Source organism: Gossypium arboreum, chromosome 9 (assembly GCF_025698485.1).
Source record: "Gossypium arboreum isolate Shixiya-1 chromosome 9, ASM2569848v2, whole genome shotgun sequence".
In the NCBI taxonomy this organism is placed as follows: Eukaryota; Viridiplantae; Streptophyta; class Magnoliopsida; order Malvales; family Malvaceae; genus Gossypium; species Gossypium arboreum.
In genome coordinates this window covers 77,834,815-77,854,898 of record NC_069078.1, presented here as the reverse complement: position 1 = coordinate 77,854,898, position 20,084 = coordinate 77,834,815, and the positions used below count along the sequence as shown (strand labels likewise).

The window sequence follows — 20,084 nt, the reverse complement described above, 5'->3', positions numbered from 1 at the left end:
ATCTTACTTAACTTACTGGCATTAAGCCTGTCAGGTCTTAGAACTTGAAACCAATTACCAGCACAAGCTGCGCAGGAATTTAAACCCGGTATAATACCATTTCGAAGCTCGGGACTTTAGCAGGACATATTTCCAAGACGTAGCTCGGACCTTAAGTCCTGTTATAATTCCAGCACATAACCTGCGGACCTTAAGTCCGGATATAATTCCAGCACATAGCTTGCAGACCCTAAGTCCGGATAAACATCACTGAATGTCATGCATATTTATTCGCAAGAAAATTCAAATCACATAACATCTCACAATCATAGTTCATTTATTCCATTCGAATAATAGCATAACATGGGCACCTTTCATATAACTTTTGGCTGAATAACATATATAAGAATATGTGTCCATTTTACTTTCCAAGCTTAACTTCTAATGTCTATTCGGCTTTAAGCCTTAAACATAAATTATTTGTCACTCAACTATATTCAAATAGAATCAATAGATCGTAGTACATTTATCATACACATATCAAGACATTATCAATTACGTACTAAATGTGACTATTCAAAACTTACCTCGGATATACTTGAACGGTTGTGGAAAGGCTACTCAATTACTTTCTCTTTTCCCCTATCCAACTTCGACCCTCTTTGCTCTTGAGCTTAATTTAAAACAATTAGATTTATTTAATTACTTAACCAAGATCATTTACTATTTAATCACTTATCAAATAGGCAATTTAATTTAATGCATGTATATCATATAGTTAAGGTACAAATGACCTTAATAACTAGTTATTTAAACACCATATATATATTCCCTACTCATGCACAACTGAACACATTACTAGGCATTATCAAGTTTATAATTATAAGCATGTATACGTTAAGACAAATTATATATTTAATAAATTCTACAGGTATGGTTATTTATATTTTAATTGCCAAATCACAAGTTGATCAAAACCATTTCAATTGACTTCACTTATAACAAACAATCAATATGGTCACCTATGCCAAACAATGACCGAACCATTTAATCATGCTCATGGCCGATCCTATCTTGCTTTAATCAAGGTCATAACCCACTTTAAAATTTCTAGCCTTTCATGCACTAATCTCTAATGTTAATTAAGTAATGCCGAATGTCACCAACTAAATGGCATACACACACTCACATGCAAAAAAGTTATCCACACCTCCTATAGCTCATTCGGCATTTACAATTTAACCTTACTCAAGCTTCATATAAATTTTTCTTGACCGGATATAAAATGAATTTAAAATCCAATCGATCAAACTTTAACATGTGCATAGCTCTTTTAACAAAATTTCATTCATGTTTCTATCACCACATAATTATGAACTATTTAAAAACTTTCATATTACACCATTTCAATTTATGGCAATATGCCGAATGCACAAACTTAACTAAAACTCAAATTTTAACCTTCTTCACTTCAATTAACCACTACTTATTCTTCAAAACATCAAATACAATATGAATAACACCTAAACATTTATATCCGAATTTGCTAGCACATAGGGCCTTTGGCCGAATGTCATTAAACTCAAGCCACAATAATATTATTCCTTAAGACACTTTCAAAAACCACATTCGGCACCTCCCTTCAACAATTTAACAAACTCAAATTCACTTACAAGCACATATATATAACATATAAAGCATTAAACATTTTTCATCATGAATCTATAACATGACCGAATGCTTAATTATTATTATTATTATTTTATCTCCCTAAATTTAAATTCGGCAATCACATAATCAAATACTAAAACCTTAAATTTCAAGCCAAAACAACTAGCAAACTCAACACATCCAACATAAATTTCCATACAAATGACATCAAAACATTTACCAAGAATTTCAACCTCCATGGCCGAATATCAATCTTCCAAAATAACAAAAATTCGAACCATGAAATAGGTAGAATTCAAACTAACCATTCAAATTATGCATGAATTTCCAAGAGTAGCATTACACATACCTTATTCTAGCAATTTCCTTAGCCGAAAATTTTAACAAAAATTTTCTTCTTTCTCTTTTCTAGCTACGGCAATGGAGGAACAAGAATGAACCAACTTTGGTTTCTCCTCCCACTAACACATATTTTATTTCCCTTATTCTTTTATTCATCTTTAATTCATTTAATTCATTATCAATTTAATATTGCAAGAAAACATAACTTAGTGAAAATGATCTTGTCATGGCTGGCCACTCAAAGTATTTTGGGTAAATTGACATGCAAGTCTACATTTTTTTTTATTTGCATGCATTTGTTGGTCACCATAAATTTACCCCATTATACTTCTCATGTTTCATTGTCAAGTCCTATTTGGAAAATTCACATCAAATGACTATATCAAAACATCAAAAAAAAAAATTTCACACATGATTTAAACACATATAATAGACATAGAAATGAGCATTTAGAATTTTTTTTTTACTCGGTTTTGTGGTCCCGAAATCACTTCCCGACTAAGGTCAAAATAGGGCTGTCACACTTAGAGCTGAAAATCAACAAGATAAACAGTTAGAAGAATATTTACAACATGATGCAAATGCATGGTTTTCAAAAACAAAATTTTCAGGATCACGACTAAATATTAATTTGAACGAGAAATTTTGAAAATTTTGACAACGCGTGTTTAATTCTAGACTCGACTCTCAAAAAAAAAAGAAGTCCCCAGTGGAGTCGCCAGCTGTAGCGACGTAAAAATTTCGCTTTGGTCGCTAATTGAGGCGATTTATTGAAAATTTGAAAACTGGCTTTTGATTTTAAAAAGGGAGTCGCCACCGATCCTTTTTCTAGGTGTGATTGGACACCTAATAAATCCTTTTTTTTAAAAGAAAATTTATTTTTTAAAACAAAAAGAAGGCCGAGTTTAGGTCTACGTCAAAAGCCAGAGAAAAAATAGGGTTCGGGAGTCGGTTAGGCACGAGGAAGGTATTAGCACCCTCGCGACGCCCAAAATTGGTATCTTGTTAAACATGTATTGTCTTAATTTTCAAAAATGCGAGTTCAATGTAACATTTAATCATGATCCGACCAAAACACGAGAAATTTCAAGTTTTTTTTTTCTTTTGAAGGATGTCCCGTTTTTAACACGAGCCAACGTGATTCACCCAACATAGCGATGAAATCACTGACTTAATGTTAAAATCGATACGTTGCCTTATTTATTAAAATAAAATGTTTCTAAAATAATGATAAAAAAAAGCGACGATGTTATTGTAACAAAAATTCATAAGTAAATAAACGATGCAAAATAATAAGATGATTAATAAAAAGTATTATAATATAATATTAGGATATTAGAGTAATAATAAATAATATTTACAATAAAAGAAAAAAGTAAAATGTATTAATACCATAATAAAATAATATACGATAATAAAAAATAACACATATGTACAAAAGATATATGTATACCAAATAATGCATAATAATATTAAAATAAAATAATAAGTAACAATAGTGAAAATAATAAGTATAATAATAAATATAATGATATATAAAAAGTATATATATACACGTATAATAAAATATATATACTAATATTAATAATAAATATAATAGGGTAAAAATAGATATAATAATAATATGTACATAATATGGTATTAATATATATATATATAATATAGTATTTAAAAATGTATACATAATTTATATATTAGGAATAATAATAATAAAACAACCATTAATAATGCTACATGAATAGATATATAGTAATAGTATAAACATAATATAGTTATAAAAAAATCTTATATACATGATATATATATATATATATATATATATATATATATATTAGCAACAATAATGATAAAAAAACAACTATAATATAATACATAAATACGTATAAATATACATATATAAATAATAATGGTATTAGAAATATACAATATATAGTATTAGAAATACATACATAAGATAGTATAAAAATATATAACTAATGATATTAAAATATATACATCATAATATATAAAAATATAATATTTAAAAAAATGTACATAACATATATAAAATATATATATACATAATATAGTATTAAAATATTTACATAATATATACATATTAGAAATAAAAAACTACTATTAATAATACTACATAAATATATACATATATATATTAAAATATATACATATATAAAAATATACACTAATATATAATAATAATATTGAAATACAAAAGCAAATATAATAAAGATATTAAAATAAAGTAATAAAAAATAATACTATATATAAATATATATACATATACATGTATAATAAAATATACACTAATATATAATAATGATAATAATACTAACAATAGCAATGAAATACAAAAAAGTAAATATAATATAATAATGATATTAAAATAAAGTAATTAAAAATAGTGTTATATATAACTATATATATACACACGTATATAATAAGAATATACACTATTAATAATAATAATAATAATAATACTAGAAATAATAATGAAATACAAAAAATAAACATAATATAATAATAATATTAAAAATAAAGTAATTAAAAATAGTGTTATATATAAGTATATATATACACGTATATAATAAGAATATACACTAATATAGTAATAATAATAATAATAATAATAATAATAATAATATTGATTAGATTCATAATATTAGAAATAATAATAATGATATTAAAATAAAGAAACGAAAATAAACAAAAAGGACTAAAATTGAGAGTTTTGGGGCAAATTTAAAAAGAAATAAAGGGAGAAGGACCAAAATGCAACACGCATGCAACCTGGAAGGACCAAAACAGAAAATGTTCCTTCCCCTCAAAACGCAACGCATCAGCGGGGCCTAAATTGAAAAGCCCGACGAATTTCGGGGCAAAATTGAAATATGGATAAATTTAATTGCAAAATCACTGGAAAGAGGAGGGGCTAAATGTGCAAATAGCCCATCAAATGAAAACACGCGGATCCTGAGGTTGGAGCGGGTCAGGTCGAGGGTCGGCCATGGGTTAAGGCTCAAAACGACGTTGTTTTGGTGCTTAAAAGGCTTGCCCAAAACGACGTCGTTTTGGAGGCCTATTTAAGGCCAAAAATTTAAAAAAAAAATCACTTCCAACTGTTTTTAAAAAAAAAATTTCCTTTCCCCCTTTTGTTTTCTCTCTGCAGGTATGCACTCCGGCGAGGGGAGCCGCCGTCGACCGCTGCCGACCGCCTTCGCCGGCCACCGCTCACGTTGGCCGGAAATTAAAAAAGGTAAATTTTTTTATTATGTTTATATATAAATATATATATATACTATTTTTTTGAAAAAAATAAAAAAATATATGTATGTGTAGTCGAATATTGAAAAAAAATAAAAAGGGAAAGAAATGGGACCTTAGCCTTTTGAATCAGCTTATTTCCTTCAATGCTTGCTGTATTTTCCTTGTTTTTAGACTATTCTGTGCTAAAAATGAGATTCATTGCTTCTAGTGCTTCCTCAAGAAATCCAAAAATCTCTTTACATGATTTTTGAATGGCTTTTTATAGCCATCTTTTACAAGTTTTTATTATTACTTTTGCTATTTCTTTTTTCTGTCTTGCTTGTTTGCTTTGTTTTTGCAGGGTATGGCCGGTGGAGGTGACTGGTGGAGCAAGTGATGCCAGGGGTGGTTGCGGCTGTCAGTGCAAGTGGCTAGGGTTTTTTTTTCTATTAATGTTTTGGGCTAGGTCTTTGTTTTTTGGGCTGTTAGGTTTAATTGGGTATTGGGTTAGTGTTATGTATTGGGTTTGCTGTTGGGTTTTGGGTATTGTTGAGTGGGCCAAAATTAGGCCTCAACAAATAGGATTAAGATGATATGAAATTGTTACTTTCTTGTTAAGATAGTATGTTTAGTTTTGTGGTAAATGTCAAATTGTATGTAAAGTTTACCATGCAACTAAATGGTGTATGAAAATGCTATGCCTGATGTTGTTTGGTTGATGATCTTAAGCTTGAACATGTTGATTGGGTATGCAAAGAATTGCATATAGAAAGAAATGGTAAGTTAAAAGAACATGTGGATTGAATATGATATAGTTTTGAACATATACATGTAATGTCATTTAATGTACATATATTTGATGTCTTATTATCTTGTTCTAGGTTGAATATACATGTTTTAGTATAGGTAATTATGATTTATGAAGGTGCGTATTGGTTAGTTTTGTAACGCCCCAATTTTCGGGAATTCTGTGAATGTTGGCAAAATTTCATGCTTTAATTTTGTCATTTGTGAGTGAAATTATGAAATAGGACCTATGTGAAAATGTTTGAAAATGCTATAGGCTAAATTGAGGTGACCAAATAAATAGGAGTGCAAAATAGGAGGATTTGCATGACAAACCTCCCATTTTACATGAAGTGGCCAGCCATCATGTTGTTGTAGACAAAATGTGCACTTGATATCCATAATTTATAGTACAAATTGATACAAATTGATAATAGATTAGGTAAATGTTCCATGATAATAGGTTAGGTAAATGTTCCATGATAATGGGTTAGGTAAATGTTTCATGATACTGGGTTAGGTAAATGTTTCATGATAAGAATTTCATGTCTTTTGTATTAAAGAATTAAATGGATGAAATATGAAGTTTTATTAAAAGAAAAAGGGGTGAAAAGAATAAAGTTTTGTCCATCTTTGTTCATCATAGCTGAAAGTTAGAGAAGAGAAAGGAGAGGAGAAAGCTCTTGAGTATTCGGTCATTAGGAGGAGGAAAATTGAAGGTAAGTTCTTGTTACCTTGCTTCTATTTTGAGGTTCATGAGTTCTTCTTGATTCTACCTTAACTCTTGAAGCATATTTTGGTTTTTAGTTGTGTTGTGAGCATTTAGTCATGAATTAAAAATGAAGGAAATGGTTGTTGTTTCATGTTCTTTTGATGAAAAAAATGGAAGATAGGTGAAGTTGAGCCAAACAAATGAGCATGCATGTGCCTTAGATGTTAAAGGGAAAAATCAGCTAACATGTTGTGCTTTAAAATGATGAAATGGAGATTATTCTTAAGTAAAATCATAGATATGTGATGATTGATTGGTGATATACATGTTTAAATAACATGCATGCAAGGTATGTGTGAAAGAGTGATTTGGTAATAAATCTGCTTGGGACAGCAGCAGTAACGTGACTTTGGAAAATCACCATAAATTGTGGGAGATGAATTAGAAGCTGAATAAATTATGTAATTAAATCTTATTGAGTCTAGTTTCTAATTAAATAAACAAGAACATATTTTGAATTCTGTACAATGAGAAATTTGATTCGTAATGAAGAGTGGTCAGATTAGTCAAACAGTGAAACATGGGAAACTTTGAGAAAAATCTGGTATTGATTGGCTAAACCAAAAATTCTGAAAATTTTATGGACAGAAGATATATGAGTCTATTTTCAGGGAAAATTAACGGAACTTGATTTGGTGTTTCGTAGCTCCAGTTATAAATAATTTAGTGACTGTTGCTCAGGAAGACAGCTTGCAGTGAAATTATGATTATGTGGTAAACATTGACAAAAATTTGTTAATGAGTTGCTTATTGATTTCTTATAAGCTTACTATGATCTGTAAGTGTGGTTGGCCGAATATTGTAAGGGGTTAATACGTAGTTTGTATTTGAATAGTTAGATTAACGTGTTAGTAATCCAATTGTAGGCGGTTCGTGTGTGGATCTCGTCAGCATATCGTCGCAAATAGGTGTGTAACTAACACCCTCTTTTTTAGTCTGGATCGGCAAAAGTCGAAAAGCCGAAATGCCGAAAACCGGTATTTTGTAGATTTGCGAGTGTACGAATGCTCGTGAGGTAAATCGATTAATGTTTTTGGTAAGCTGTAAAAATTTGGACTGCAAAGTTATGATTTCTGTGCCCTCGATATTTTTAGGCTTAATGGGCCAAAATTGGAATGATGGGCCAACGGGCCCAATTCGGTAAGAACCCTCGGTACGTGATTCTGTTAGTACGTGAAAAGTAGTAATATGCATGAAAAACCCTAAAATAGATAAATTACTGAAATTTCTTTAAAAGTGGAAAATTTACAGTTTTACCCCTAATAGATAAATTACCGAAATACCCCTAGGGTTAAATTGACCTAAATGCATGTTTGACTGTTGTTATTTACTGCATGCCATGTTGTTATTATCTGATGCATGGGACTGGGATATTGACGGAGGAAGTACTGAAAGTGGCTTGTCCACGTACTGGAGGTGGCTTGTCCACGTACTGGAGGCTTTGCCTCAATTTACTGTTAACTGAGCAGCAAGGCTGCAACTGTGGAGTGTTGGGCTGGGTGGGTTGAGCTATTCCCCACATGGAGTGTATGGCTGGTACGGGTGGAGTGTAGTGGTTGGTGGGTTGAGTAGTCTCCCCAAATAGGCTTGCATATGTTTACTGATGTTGCATGTATTTTGAAATGGGCCTATGGGCCATACTGTTATCTGAATAAGGGGCTAAGGCCCAGTTTATTGTAATCTGAAAAGGGTTCTGGTCTAGTACCACTGTTACCTGAATGGGCTTAGGCCCAATAGGCTTGAGCTGACTTGGGCTTTGAATGGGTTTTCCTTGCACACTAAGTTTCCCCAAACTCACCCCTTTTATTTTCATCCACGTAGGAAATCCCCAACCATAGTGGGCTTGGAGCTGTGAGGGAATTCGGAATGGCCACCCGTTCTGAAAGTTTGATTTTCTTCTGGTGAACTGGACATCCTTTTAATTACGTTTGAGGTTTTGGGCTTTTAAATGTAATAAGGCCGCTTATTTAATTTTGATGGTTTTAATATGTATTACTAAGATAGGTATTACTTATTTTAACTGTTGAAACTGGATAGCTTTAGGGCGTGTTTTTAAAAACAACAATTGATTTCAAAATAACACGACATCAAGCAATGCTTCCGCAATGAAAGTATTTTCCAAAATTAATCACTTTTCCTAAAAATAACATAATCAAATCGATTTCCTAGAAATATCCATGACGTTAAGGTGTGGCAATGGCGGTATGCATGTTTAGGATTGGATCTGAAGGGAGCTTGGTACTTAAGCAGTCCGATGGACTCACCACATCTTTTCCGATTTCCTACCTGGTGCACAGCTTCCATTTACTTTAACCTATAATGAAATTATCTTTTAAAACACTAAGTAAGTTTTTCTGGATCAACAATATAAAATGTTTTGAACGCTTCGATGTGGCATGTCGGATCCGGTCATAACGTCTGGGCCGAGTTTGGGGTGCTACAAGTTTGATTGGAAAATATGAAATAGGTATCAAAATGGTTCGTTTGTACTAAAAACAAAGTCCACGTCCCGATGACCAACTCATCTCGTCGCAACATCAACCGACAGTGAGTCACATTGCAACTTTGAATAGCTTAAGGGCACGGCGTGACAAACTGTTTGGAGATGTCACGACATTGGTCTTGAATTTCTAAAGCTTTTCAATTTGGTTTTATTTTGTGCTGAAGTTGACAAAAGAGCTTTCGTAAGCTCCAAAAAGATCCGGAAATGATGTATTATTGTAGTTTAATCATGATTGATGTTTGAATGCATGTGAAAATCATTATTTTATTGTGAATCTAACTGTAGTTGCTCTGGCAATGACTGTCACAACCTATAGCTCAGACCCAACGATCAAATCGAGTGAGGGTTGTTACAAATTGTCAATCAATACTAGTTAATAGCGGTCAACGATATGTCAACCCACCACACTATCGATCAACATGTCATGTCACTGATCGCCTCTCTCCGTGACAGATATGAATCAGCACTAGGATTAAAACGAATATAAATATCATGGCTTTACTATAACTGTGATAGGTCAGTTGTAATATTTGTAGTGTTACAATGAAACACTAGAGTATTCTAAGAATCGAAATCAAAAGAATCATAGATTGAACAATTATTAAATAATGTGTGTGTGAAATAAAGAGTCTAATAAATTAAATGTAGAAATTTATATTACGGCAAATCATGAAGTCAAGAGAAATTAAACTAATCTACGAACTAGCAAACAAGGACTAAATTGTGAAAAGTACAAAAGTACCAAATTAACAATTAAATAATGAACATCAATTGGTGCCCAGAATGGCTCCATTTTACCTCTTGGTCTCAATTGTACATGTTGTATTGAATATGTAAAGCTTACTAACTCCACGTATTAAGTATATGGTAGATATATATACATATAGATATATATAATTTTACTTAAATTATGGAAATACCGCTGAGTGCTTTACTCAGCGTATGATATGTTCTCTCTGTGTGCAGGTTAGATTTAATTCGAGATTCCTGAGCGTCGACCTCAACATCCTATCCATAATCCCGTTCTCAACAATGTTTGTCTGTTTTCAACGTTATTTACATTTGGCATGTACCTAGTAAGCTAGGTTTTGTGATAGTTGAATGATATTATAACAAAATGTTGTATTGTATATTCTTGTAGTAATGTATATATATATATGATTGATATGCATACGTACATGGTTGACAAATGAGTGAGATATGTGATGGCATCTTCATTGCAATGTTTCATATGATCCTAGTAGAAGGTTAAATTGTTGTATGTTATTAAATGTATATTTGTTTGATTTTATCATATAAACTGTTTAATTTAATTGTGATTTGTTCGTAGTTGCTTCGGAAACGAATGTGACACAGTATAGCTCGAATTTGACGATCGAGTTGGGTATAGGATATTACAAATGTTCTATTCCGACAGAATTTAGTTGTGGTTAATATGCTCGCCATTTGATTTTCTTCATCTTTAGGGGGAAATGCCAGATTTGCTTTAGTTTCAACGTCTACAAACAGGCATGTTTATATATTCTTTTAAATGTAGAAACGGTTCCATATTCTGTGAAATAGTTCTTTTGATGGAGATTTTGTCATGTTGTCTTCCATTACTTGCAGGGGCGAAGCTAGAAAATTTTTTTAGGGGGGGCCGGATGAAATTTTAATTTTTTATAGTTTATATTTTTATAATTTATAAAGGATTAAATTAAATTTTTATAATTTTAGGAGGGCCAAAGTGCAATTTTAACTTTACTAATTTAAAATTTTAAAAAAATTCAATGGTCTAAAATGAAAATTTTCATTTTAGGGGGCGGGGCCCATGCCACCCCCCCCCCCCCCCCCCCGGCTACGCCCCTGATTACTTGTTGAATGTTCCGCACCTTTGGATAATAACAATTGTAGAAAATTAGAAGAAAAATGCTTCAGTTTTCAATCCTTGTTAATACTTCAATGAACAGGCACCATTAAGGAGGAGTTGGTGTTTAGGGCTTGAATGATTCCGTTACTTCTTTGTGGTGGATTTAAAGCATACCTCATCATTTTTCTCTGCCCTACTTTCTTCAGTTTAGGTGAGTCTTTTTTTCTTGAAGACAGCTAGGTCATTCATCTAGGGAGGATTTGATTATCTTCTTTCTTGGGTGTTAAGCACTAATAATATGTCTATTTCTGTTGTGCACATCTACTAGCATGAATACATATCACTTCTTACATATTGATGTTATACCTGTATCAGAAGCTATATTTATTTTTTGCCACACTACAGAGTACGGAGCAATTAATGGGAGAAAAATGGGACAGAGTGGATACATTGTTAAAAGCTTATGATCCAACCATGCATATGTTTGTCCATCCTTGCAGTTGTTGGTGCATTTACATCTGATTGTGCATTTAAGACTTGTCAAGAATCATGCTACTGCTACCCATATGCACCTCATTGCATTATGACTTGAATGACATGTAAATTGTTTTGACTAGATTCATCAATATCTTGCAGTGCATTTGAACCATATGATGGAAATCTACAGCCACCATAATTATAGCTTGCTTAAAGCCTCCATGGTTGTAGGCACAAACTAGATTTTCCAACTTGAACTAGCTCCAATTTATGTTGAAGAGGGTTGCTTGTTTTTTCTTATTTAGGTATAAAATTTGTATGGATTGAAAATGTTGACAGCTTTTGTTTGAGGAAAAAAGATTAGTGTTTGATGCTTTTTCCAGCTTGTATGTCATTGCTTATTGGAATATTTCTGGGTTTTAGGCCTCCAGCTGGGCTACACTGCAGTCTTCGGTTCATATTCTTCATTTCTCTTCGTTCGAACGGGTTGGTCATTATCGTCTCTGTGATAGTTTTTCACTGGAGTTCAGCCTTTTGTAAATGCGATGGATAAAAATGGTCAACAATGGATGCAAATGCTTGTAGTATAGACTGTAAATACAAACTAACCTGGCATTTAACCTAGAAGCAGTTAAGCATTTGTAGGAAATATCTGCTATTATTGTCTTGTTTTCTTATGATATTTTCATTTTGCATACATATGTCTCAAATAATTTGTGTTTTTTGCCATGGTTTTGTCTTTCTGGCTCGTTAATTCTTGGTAGGAAACCTTGTTGCTCCTTTAATTGCCCATGCTTTTTGCAACCATATGGGATTGCCTGTGTTGTTCGTACCAAGGAAAGGTACACGATTACAACCCCATGATATTCGCATTTTTATACTATACTAGTATCCCTGGAAAATCTGCTAACATTTCATTTTCTTTGTATTTTCAGGGCTAGTTAGCGTGGCATTTGTAGCTGGAATGTTGTCCTTTGCTTGGCTTCTGTTCCCTTTAACACGGCCTGATTTGTACAATGACAGAACAAATAATTGCAGATGTTGGCAAGGATTTTGTTTATGGAATTAAACCAATTACTTCTATGGAAGAAATGTTGTTAGTTACATTGATAACTACATGCAATGGCATAAGCAAATGATAAAATGCTGAAAAGCAACTGGTGTTTCTTTTTCTCATGACCTGTAATATGTCGACTGGGGTTTCTAAGACCATTCAATTGTTGTAAAATGAGGAGAAATCGAGTATTAGTATTCTACATTTATTTGACATATACCCTTTTGCAGCTGAGCCCTCTGTTTCACATTTTAGAGCTGGTATTAAATCTCAATGTTGTAACCCATAAGAGAATTAATTCTATAATATGTTTTTAACCATTAAGGTCGTTGTAGTATAGTGGTAAGTATTCCCGCCTGTCACGCGGGTGACCCGGGTTCGATCCCCGGCAACGGCGTTTTATTTTTATTTTTTAATGGTCAAAAATCAAATTCATAGAAGCGGGAAGCCGGCGGCTTTTTACCGGGGGAACGTCTGTTCAAAACAAAACGCGCTATTAGTTTTAAAACTCATCGTAACTTTTTTTTCCTTCAAAGTATAATTTAAAAACGGAGACCTCCCTGCAAATTCCGGCAATCAGCACTGCTTTCATCTTTCAAATTAACCTTGAATTTAAAGCCATGTATCTGATCCCCTTTGCTTTTTGCACGGTGCTCAGCATTCAGCATTCAGGATCCAGGATCACCTCCAGAACTGAGATCGCAATTTGCAAACAATTTGCTTTCGACGTTGAGGTAATTCCTTTTTTTGTGTGTGTGTGAATAAATGCTCGTAGTGAGCTCTTTTCTGCTTCCGCCTAAATTGTTCAAATTGATTTTTTTTTTTTTTTTGCGTTTTTTACTTGAGCTCATAATTGTTTTAGAACTTAAGGTCCATTCCCACGCTTGAACTGATTATGTATTTGAGACAATATTGAGAACCTTTCCCAAAACTAATACTAGAATAGATTAGATCATATGACATGATAAAATCTGTTCTCAGGAGAAGGGGGAAGCAAAGAGATTCAATGACAACTAGATCATATATCTTCCAAGATTTTGTGAATAAAAAAATTGTTTAAAAATGTAGTGAAAAAAAAACATGATTAGAAAATCTTTAATCTTTCAGTATGATCATGAAATAGAAATTGAAATTTGATTTGATTTGCCACACCATAATTTTTTTCCTTATTAATATTATATTTGCAACGAAAAGTAAGCTTTTGACTTGTAAAATTATGTGAAGAATACATAAATGGCAGAGGCAGACGGGTGTGTTAGTTTTCAAAGCATGTTTTGATTGTGGATGATCTTGGGGGGTTTTCTAGTCTAGAGCACACTGAGTGAGTGTCGTCAGCCAATCCTTTAGTGGGTCTTGTAAGGAGATTCGAGTCATCATGCTCTTATTCTCCTTTTAGTTTCCAAATTGACTAATAAGCTGAGTTGGTGGACAGGGTTTGGTTGCCTCAGTGGGCAAAAGCCCATAGGAAGGATCCGTAGACAATAGAGTTTGATAAGACATGCCTTATTTTTGTTATCTCAAACGTTGTGTTGATTGGTCAACCAGGATGAGCCAAGGGACTGTGTCATGTCTCTGAGTTGATATTGTGGGTTAGCTAGCTCAACCCTAATAAACCTTCATTGACTTTGTTTGACATTACCTTTGGTTAGATCCTCCCATCACCCTCTTTTCAACAGAATCTCAATGAAAAGCCCCCTTTCCAATCTTATGATATTTTGTTCTCTGTTGTTTTTTTCTTGAAACCATGACATTATATTTTTTCTTGGCTTCTTCTTGGAGCTGCATATATTTTTCTCTGTATAAAATATTAGTAGATGTTTTGGATTCAGGTGTTGGGATTATTCCCAAAGCCCTGCCATTTGGCTTTTTCACATGCTTAATGCTTAAAGCAGCTATTAGTTGTTGGTAGTTTAGTATGTTTTTGTGGGAGATTCTACGTCCACCTTGGATGGAAAAAATATATATATATATCTGAATAAATTTAATACCTCTATCTCTTAAGCCGATATTTAGATTGAGGGTGAATAGTTGAATGCCACTTAATAACTAAACCTCAGGATTTTCAATGGTTGTTTAGGTTTTCAATGGCCAAAAATTCCATCAGTGGGAGAGTTGTTTTACATTTATAGTCCCTTTTGGATTTATTTTATTGAGGGTGCTTTTACATTTATAACTTTTTTGGGTTATTTTATTCACTAAGATAATGAAATTTATTATATAATATATAAATAAATTTATTTTACATAATAATTTAATAAATATGTAAAATAAATAATAGAAATAATATACATATCAATTATAACTTAACATATTTTTTAATAAATTTATAAAATCAAATAATTAAAATTTCTAATTGTATACAATCTTTAGTTTAATGGTTTTAATGGTTATTTTTTATTATCATCTCACTATTACAGTTAAATTTGAATTCAAACTAAAAAATAAAATCTTGAAATGTTTTATGTGAATTATTTAAATAATAAAATTTAAAAATTTAAACAACTCAAAGTCAGCAAATAAATTAAAGAAATCAAATATTAATAAAGATTGAATTGAACCAGAAGAAAGATCGAGAGAATCCAAGAAGATAAATCAGCTATGGTTTTTAATAAAGATGGAGAGATTTTAAGATGTCTCTTTACATTCATAATATTTATTTTAATAATCTTTTTTACATAAGTAAACAAATAAATAGGGTTAGCACTTGATCAAATTGAGTTGGATGAGTTAAAATTTTTAAATTTAGTCGAATTGATAAATCTTATTTTAATAATCGAATTTAATTTAAAATTTTTGAATTGAATTAAATTGAATCGAGTCAAAATTTTTTAGTTGAGTCAAGTTGAATTAAATTAATAACTCTTATTATTTATATTCAATATTAGGTCTACATAAATTGATTATTTAATTAGTAGAAAAATAAAATATTAGGAATATAAAGTGGGATCTTAAAATCTCCAATTAACATGCATATGAGCGCGCATAGATATAAGCACCAATTATCCAAATTAATATAGGATTAATAATATTTTACAATTTAAAGTAGAAGTCAAGGATTATTTTATTTTTGAGGTTATTTTATTTACTTTTAGAAACTATTGTATTTTTATTTTGATATTTTTTTCACAATGAGTAATGAAAATTAAAATAAAATAATTCCTGCCTTTAGAACTAATCTTTAAGAATTGATATTTAAAATTGTAAAAAAAGTATTTTTGTATTTGTGTGAATTTAAACCAGTGTTAATTTATCTATTATTTTAAATTTTCAATTTTTCAAAATATTATTTAGTGAAAACAATAATTTTTAAAATTTTCACATTTTTTAAACAATCGTTTTAAAATTTTCAAAAATAAGCTTTTTCAGTTTTTTTTTTTCAAAACCAAAATGAAATTACTTTGGTTTTCTAAAACCCAACGGAATTTTATTAAAAAATATTTTTTGAATAGTAACATTTTTATAATAAATTATACAACAAAAGAGCTTTAACTATTTAAATAAAATTTACATAAATAAATAGGCTTCTAAGCAAGAACCATACTCGTTGATTTTGATTACTTGGAGAGCTTTGAGAAGCATAAATATATATATATTTAGATATTTTTCTCGTCTCAAAATCAAAATCGCATTTCCTCTCCTTGCTTGCTTGCTTTCATAATAGTTAAATATTCTAACAGAACAGCACCCATTTTTTTTTCCTTGTTTGTTTTTACAATCCTCAGCAAGGATTACTATTTCCCCTTTTGGGTAAGCCAAACTTAGTCTTTAGCAGACACTTCAACCCAATTATAAATAACGTATTTTAGTTCCAAAATATGTTTGATATCTATATAGTTTACAGCTTGAGTTTTGTTAATAAATCCATTTAGATTATATTGAAAATATATATTTATCAGTTTCAATACAATGAATGAAACATGAAGCTTGTGCTTCTCCAAACAAGTTTATCCAATCAGATAGAGAGAGTAGAACTAGAATTATGATAATATTATATTCCTTTTCTAGCAGATGGCCTGATACATCCTTCACAAATCCATATCTTTTAACACCCCCCCCCCCCCCCAAACAGAAGAAAATACTGAGAAAGATGGAAATAGAAAATAAGCCTGATAGAAAGATACTAGTAAACGAAGCTACTACCAGTAAATTTGGCTATGGTTTTACATTAAAAAAACAAAAAGAAAAAGAAGAAAAGACAAGGTGGGGTCATGATGAGTATCCTGCTGGATCAGGGTTTGCTAGAATTAGAAGGGTTTGGGTTAGAAGTGGAGCTGAGATTGAGGTCAGGAATAGTGTTTGCTGAATTTTTTCCCTTTGAGTTGTTGTTGGCCTTTGAGAGTTTCTGTTTCAGCTCAGATAAAAGGGCTTGATTCTCCTGGTTGAGAACCTGTGCTTTCTTCCTCAGCCTCTCATTCTCTTTCATTATGTAACAGTTCTGAAGGTACAGATTTGAGTTCAGCCTTTCCATGACCATGAAACAAATACCCTTAATAATCTGCCCGTAATGCCCCTGAAACCCCATTAAAAAACAGATATTAACGAATAGCATAAGGAAAAAAAAAAAAGAAAAGAAAAAAGCGTAACTATGGTCATTTTCTTTATTGCTGCATTAATCATTTCACTACACATGGAGACAGTATTGTTATACTATTTTTAAATCCTAAGCCACCCTTATCTTAATCTAAAACACATTAATAGTATGTATACATGATATTGAACATTATTAAATGAATAAAAGGATTATGTAAAAATCCCTACTCTAACATGTGCTAAAGACAAGAAAATCGGAATGTTTGTCGAAAAATATTAGTACCAAGAACACTAATAAAATAGTAGAGAAAGCCACCCAATTTGTAGTAACTAATAGTGTAAAACAACCGGAAATTTTTTATGACAACTTCCTCTCTATTTTGCTGTTTTGGTAGGTAATAGTGTTTATCTTACAAGTAGTGTAAGAAACCAGTAACAACTACCAACAGAGGAGAAACAGAGCAGGTGGATGCCAGATGACAATTGTGAGTACTAAGTTTTGGAGTAGCCCTAGCATTTAAATAGACCAAATAGCTTGTACGTAAAATAAAGGGGGGGGGGGTTGAAAATTAGATTAACAGCTGTCCCAGACTCTTTCGGCTGCCCATACATGAAAGAAAGGGATAAAGGTCGATGGAAGGATCGACTGCAACTTAAACTTGTTATTGACTACATTAGCATGTTATGTTTAGACATATAGAAATGGTTTATAATCTTTTGTATTCAAGTACAAGAATGGTTCTCTTGGTGTAAAAGAAGGGACCGAAAGTAGTTAAAAGGGAAAAAAAATAAAATAAGAAATAAAAAGGAAAACAAGTTCAGAGCTGAGACATGGAAAAAGACAAAGGACCCCTGTTAAAGAAACAAACGTTGTAGGAATCCAAGGGGAGAAACATTCAAAAACTAGTGATATAAGACATTCCTCAAAATGAGATGAAATAGGAAGAAAATTCCAACATTGGGAACTTAATTGCTAGTTTTCACACAAGATAACAGAATCCCAACAGTTGGATTGGAGAAAACATCGTATGTAGGATGTCTGGTTACAAACAGAACAACAGTTTAGCACCCTTGGAAAACAACTTAAACTAGTGCCCATTAGCATGGACTATGTCTACCCCTTGTTGGTGAAAGAAAAAAAAATATAGATACTTAGGAAGAAAATAACAAGTCGAGAGAGAGAGAGAGGAAAAGTGGGGGCCTCAGCCCACTTTACCCTTTTCAAAAAAGATCACCTTTTCAAGGAGGTTGGTTAGGGAGCTTTGGCCGAGGAAGCTGAAATCTGGTTCGTAACAGCTAGTAGCAGTAGTTGAAAAATAAGAGGAAAAGAAGTGAAGTGAGGGACAAAGTGGAAGGAAGGAGGTGTCATATATATAGAGCAAAAAGGGGGGGAGAGAGAGAGAGAAGGTTATGGTGTGGGAAGGGGACATGACTCTCTGGTCTGACACAACAATCATGCATTGTGTAAGCATAGAAGGCAGCTGGTTAGGGGCGAGGATTTAATGTTTTGGTTTATGTATGATGATGGTTGATGAAGGGGGACATCATGTGAATGATGATGGAAGTGAGAAAGAAGGGAAGGGAAGGGAAGGGAAGGGAAGGGAAGTCGGAACTTCCTTGTTTCTGCAAAGGGTGGAAGGGACAATTATGGGACTTTCCGGCTAGGGGGGGCTTCAAAAATGATGGTGGCTAGGCCGTCACAAGATTCGCAATGATGGTTTGGATTGGTTCGAACCATCATCACCACCCTCACCCTCATCCTCCTCCCTCTTCTCTTCTTCTTCCATCCTCCTCATCATCCATTTTGCTTTTTGATTTACTGTGGACAAATTATTTTTCGACACTTTTAATTATTTCCTTTTTCTTTCTAATATTACACCTTGGTTTGGTAACTGTTGGTAATAATCATTTTTGGCCGTAATCTTTTATTTCTTTTGTTGAAATTGCCAATGGCGGTTTTTTGGTTCACTTTCAACACCCTACTCTTCTATTCTCTTCTCTACCCATCTCACTGTTGCCAACAATTATATCTATAAAATAGGGTCACATCACAAATTATGCCTACCTATACAACATAGGGGCAGATTTAGAAATACGTACTCTTTTCCCTTCATATCCACTTTAATTCTTACCACTAATTTGTTATACATACGAATCCGAGTTGTATTTTATTACTCTTTATCTTAAATATCAATTAATACATATTCTTGTTAAAAATTACCTATCTATTTATGCTTCGATTCGTAATATTAATTTTAACCATTTTCAGTAAAACGAAAAAAATTACGTATTTTGTAGAGTTTGCTCTTCTTTTTAATATAAATTTAATATGTTATGATAAACTATTTTAATATTTATATAAAATTAAAATTTTCTTTATATGCTAAGTAACCAAATGAGAGATTAAAGTATTATTTTATCAAATTAAAAGAATAATTTTTATATTTTATTTTAAAAAATTATCTTAATTAATATTATTATTTTGAAAAATAGCATAATAATTTTATTTGGGTGTAATTATTTATATTTATAATATATTTAATTAATTATTAAGGAATTAAAATTAAGAGAATTATACTATATAATTATAAATTGTGTTATTAAAATGTGAGTAAACTCTTTAGTCAAATACATTTAAAATTAGCATTTTTTTATAATTATAAAATGTAATTATTTACTGTGTCCAAATACGCCAAATAGCAAGTAATACTTTTCTTTGATTATTTATATTTTTATATTATGGGCTTTTACTCCAACCAAATGACGACATTACCCCCATGCAGATTTGGTTTGTTTTACACCGTTGATGATGATGTTTTTCTTCTTTTACGTTATTATAATCATAGCTTCATAAGTTAAGCATATTTTTTGGCCAATA

At 31.7% G+C, this 20,084-nt stretch overlaps 1 protein-coding gene, 1 long non-coding RNA gene, 1 other non-coding gene and 1 pseudogene across 5 annotated transcripts in view; 3 read left to right on the top strand and 1 right to left on the bottom strand.

Moving 5' to 3' along the window:
• The window catches only part of LOC128280907 (uncharacterized), a 56,269-nt gene extending 47,505 nt beyond the window's left edge, over positions 1–8,764 (top strand). Inside the window, exons 2-3 of the long non-coding RNA XR_008271107.1 lie at positions 7,660–7,701; positions 8,615–8,764. This is a non-coding gene — a long non-coding RNA (uncharacterized LOC128280907). The remainder of the gene's footprint in view (positions 1–7,659; positions 7,702–8,614) is intronic.
• Positions 8,765–10,485: 1,721 nt separating this feature from the next.
• LOC108456478 (CAAX prenyl protease 2-like) lies at positions 10,486–12,796 on the top strand (annotated as a pseudogene).
• A 205-nt stretch (positions 12,797–13,001) lies between these two features.
• On the top strand, positions 13,002–13,073 carry TRNAD-GUC (transfer RNA aspartic acid (anticodon GUC)). The gene has a single exon. It is a non-coding gene; the product is annotated as a tRNA-Asp (tRNA).
• A 3,802-nt stretch (positions 13,074–16,875) lies between these two features.
• LOC108456148 (protein LITTLE ZIPPER 4-like) lies at positions 16,876–19,153 on the bottom strand. 3 transcript variants are annotated; one of them, XM_017754745.2, is made up of 2 exons: positions 18,442–19,153; positions 16,876–17,186 (listed from the first exon to the last, which is right to left on the bottom strand). In XM_017754745.2, the coding sequence occupies exons 1-2, from the start codon at positions 18,676–18,678 to the stop codon at positions 16,905–16,907; spliced, it is 519 nt and encodes a 172-aa protein (XP_017610234.1). In that variant the 5' UTR covers positions 18,679–19,153; the 3' UTR covers positions 16,876–16,904. The 3 variants fall into 3 exon arrangements, 2 of the variants coding, with proteins under 2 accessions (XP_017610234.1, XP_052875493.1); XM_053019533.1 differs by lacking the exon at positions 18,442–19,153 and adding an exon at positions 17,650–17,708; XR_008271106.1 differs by lacking the exon at positions 18,442–19,153 and adding an exon at positions 17,621–17,745 and having other exon boundaries at positions 16,990–17,186.
• Between the last annotated feature and the right edge of the window lie 931 nt (positions 19,154–20,084).

Bases quoted from the DNA above. Each gene is read 5' to 3' on its own strand.
- LOC108456148 (XM_017754745.2), bottom strand. From the start codon at position 18,678: ATGCTTACACAATGCATGATTGTTGTGTCAGACCAGAGAGTCATGTCC. The intron at 17,187-18,441 runs GTGATCTTTTTT...ATGGGGTTTCAG, and splicing joins TAACCAACCTCCTTGAAAAG to GGGCATTACGGGCAGATTAT.